At 31.6% G+C, this 2,983-nt stretch overlaps 1 protein-coding gene across 1 annotated transcript in view; it reads left to right on the forward strand.

Annotated features, from left to right (window-relative positions):
* The first annotated feature begins 2,898 nt into the window (after positions 1 to 2,898).
* Positions 2,899 to 2,983, forward strand: part of LOC139888227 (uncharacterized mitochondrial protein AtMg00810-like) — a 1,158-nt gene continuing 1,073 nt past the window's right edge. Inside the window, exon 1 of the mRNA XM_071871251.1 lies at positions 2,899 to 2,983. This exon is cut by the window's right edge and continues 1,073 nt beyond it. Coding sequence (XP_071727352.1) covers positions 2,899 to 2,983 — 85 coding nt within the window.

Below are 2,983 nucleotides of genomic sequence, written 5' to 3' on the forward strand. Positions count from 1 at the left end.
ATGAGTAATCATTCATGACTTATTTACATGAAAACAAAATTACATATCCTTTATATCTAATCCATACACCAACGACCAAAAACACCTACAAACACTTTCATTCTTCAATTTTCTTCATCTAATTGAACTCTCTCAAGTTCTATCTTCAAGTTCTAAGTGTTCTTCATAAATTCCAAAAGTTCTAGTTTCATAAAATCAAGAATACTTTCAAGTTTGCTAGCTCACTTCCAATCTTGTAAGGTGATCATCCAACCTCAAGAAATCTTTGTTTCTTACAGTAGGTTATCATTCTAATACAAGGTAATAATCATATTCAAACTTTGGTTCAATTTCTATAACTATAACAATCTTATTTCAAGTGATGATCTTACTTGAACTTGTTTTCGTGTCATGATTTTGCTTCAAGAACTTTGAGCCATCCAAGGATCCATTGAAGCTAGATCCATTTTTCTCTTTTCCAGTAGGTTCATCCAAGGAACTTAAGGTAGTAATGATGTTCATAACATCATTCGATTCATACATATAAAGCTATCTTATTCGAAGGTTTAAACTTGTAATCACTAGAACATAGTTTAGTTAATTCTAAACTTGTTCGCAAACAAAAGTTAATCCTTCTAACTTGACTTTTAAAATCAACTAAACACATGTTCTATATCTATATGATATGCTAACTTAATGATTTAAAACCTGGAAACACGAAAAACACCGTAAAACCGGATTTACGCCGTCGTAGTAACACCGCGGGCTGTTTTGGGTTAGTTAATTAAAAACTATGATAAACTTTGATTTAAAAGTTGTTATTCTGAGAAAATGATTTTTATTATGAACATGAAACTATATCCAAAAATTATGGTTAAACTCAAAGTGGAAGTATGTTTTCTAAAATGGTCATCTAGACGTCGTTCTTTCGACTGAAATGACTACCTTTACAAAAACGACTTGTAACTTATTTTTCCGACTATAAACCTATACTTTTTTTGTTTAGATTCATAAAATAGAGTTCAATATGAAACCATAGCAATTTGATTCACTCAAAACGGATTTAAAATGAAGAAGTTATGGGTAAAACAAGATTGGATAATTTTTCTCATTTTAGCTACGTGAAAATTGGTAACAAATCTATTCCAACCATAACTTAATCAACTTGTATTATATATTATGTAATCTTGAGATACCATAGACACGTATACAATGTTTCGACCTATCATGTCGACACATCTATATATATTTCGGAACAACCATAGACACTCTATATGTGAATGTTGGAGTTAGCTATACAGGGTTGAGGTTGATTCCAAAATATATATAGTTTGAGTTGTGATCAATACTGAGATACGTATACACTGGGTCGTGGATTGATTCAAGATAATATTTATCGATTTATTTCTGTACATCTAACTGTGGACAACTAGTTGTAGGTTACTAACGAGGACAGCTGACTTAATAAACTTAAAACATCAAAATATATTAAAAGTGATGTAAATATATTTTGAACATACTTTGATATATATGTATATATTGTTATAGGTTCGTGAATCAACCAGTGGCCAAGTCTTACTTCCCGACGAAGTAAAAATCTGTGAAAGTGAGTTATAGTCCCACTTTTAAAATCTAATATTTTTGGGATGAGAATACATGCAGGTTTTATAAATGATTTACAAAATAGACACAAGTACGTGAAACTACATTCTATGGTTGAATTATCGAAATCGAATATGCCCCTTTTTATTAAGTCTGGTAATCTAAGAATTAGGGAACAGACACCCTAATTGACGCGAATCCTAAAGATAGATCTATTGGGCCTAACAAACCCCATCCAAAGTACCGGATGCTTTAGTACTTCGAAATTTATATCATATCCGAAGGGTGTCCCGGAATGATGGGGATATTCTTATATATGCATCTTGTTATTGTCGGTTACCAGGTGTTCACCATATGAATGATTTTTATCTCTATGTATGGGATGTGTATTGAAATATGAAATCTTGTGGTCTATTGTTACGATTTGATATATATAGGTTAAACCTATAACTCACCAACATTTTTGTTGACGTTTTAAGCATGTTTATTCTCAGGTGATTATTAAGAGCTTCCGCTGTCACATACTTAAATAAGGACAAGATTTGGAGTCCATGCTTGTATGATATTGTGTAAAAACTGCATTCAAGGAACTTATTTTGTTGTAACATATTTGTATTGTAAACCATTATGTAATGGTCGTGTGTAAACAGGATATTTTAGATTATCATTATTTGATAATCTACGTAAAGCTTTTTAAACCTTTATTGATGAAATAAAGGTTATGGTTTGTTTAAAAATGAATGCAGTCTTTGAAAAACGTCTCATATAGAGGTCAAAACCTCGCAACGAAATCAATTAATATGGAACGTTTTTAATCAATAAGAACGGGACATTTCATAATCAACTATATTAAATCTTGTGGTTCAAAAACAACGTTACTATTATACCTATGATTTCACCAACGTTTTTCGTTGACAGTTTTCTATATGTTTTCTCAGGTCCTTGAACGCTAGGTGATACATGCTTCCGCACATTATTTTTGATACTTGCTTGGATGTCGAGTATACATGCATACGTGGAGCGTCTTTTGACTTATTCTTAAATTGTGTCGCATATGTTTCAATTGTACTTTAAACTTCGTAATGTAACTAGTTGTCGAACTACTTTGTAAACCTTGAAACATCCTTACTTTTGAAATGAATGCGACACACTTTTGGTCAAACGTTGTGTTAAAGACTTATGACCACGTAACGGGACCTAAATAGACGGCGCCGTCAATGACGATTTTGTCGGGTCGCTACAAATAACAACTCGCCTATGTTTCAATTAAATGTTAATAATGCATTTCTTTATGGTGATTTATATGAAGAAGTTTATATGACTTTGCCTGAAGGATATTTTTCTAAAAATGATAAAAGAGTATGCAAACTTAACAAGTCTCTTTATGGACTTAAACAAGCTC

The sequence above is a fragment of the Rutidosis leptorrhynchoides genome, chromosome 2, assembly GCF_046630445.1.
Source record: "Rutidosis leptorrhynchoides isolate AG116_Rl617_1_P2 chromosome 2, CSIRO_AGI_Rlap_v1, whole genome shotgun sequence".
In the NCBI taxonomy this organism is placed as follows: Eukaryota; Viridiplantae; Streptophyta; class Magnoliopsida; order Asterales; family Asteraceae; genus Rutidosis; species Rutidosis leptorrhynchoides.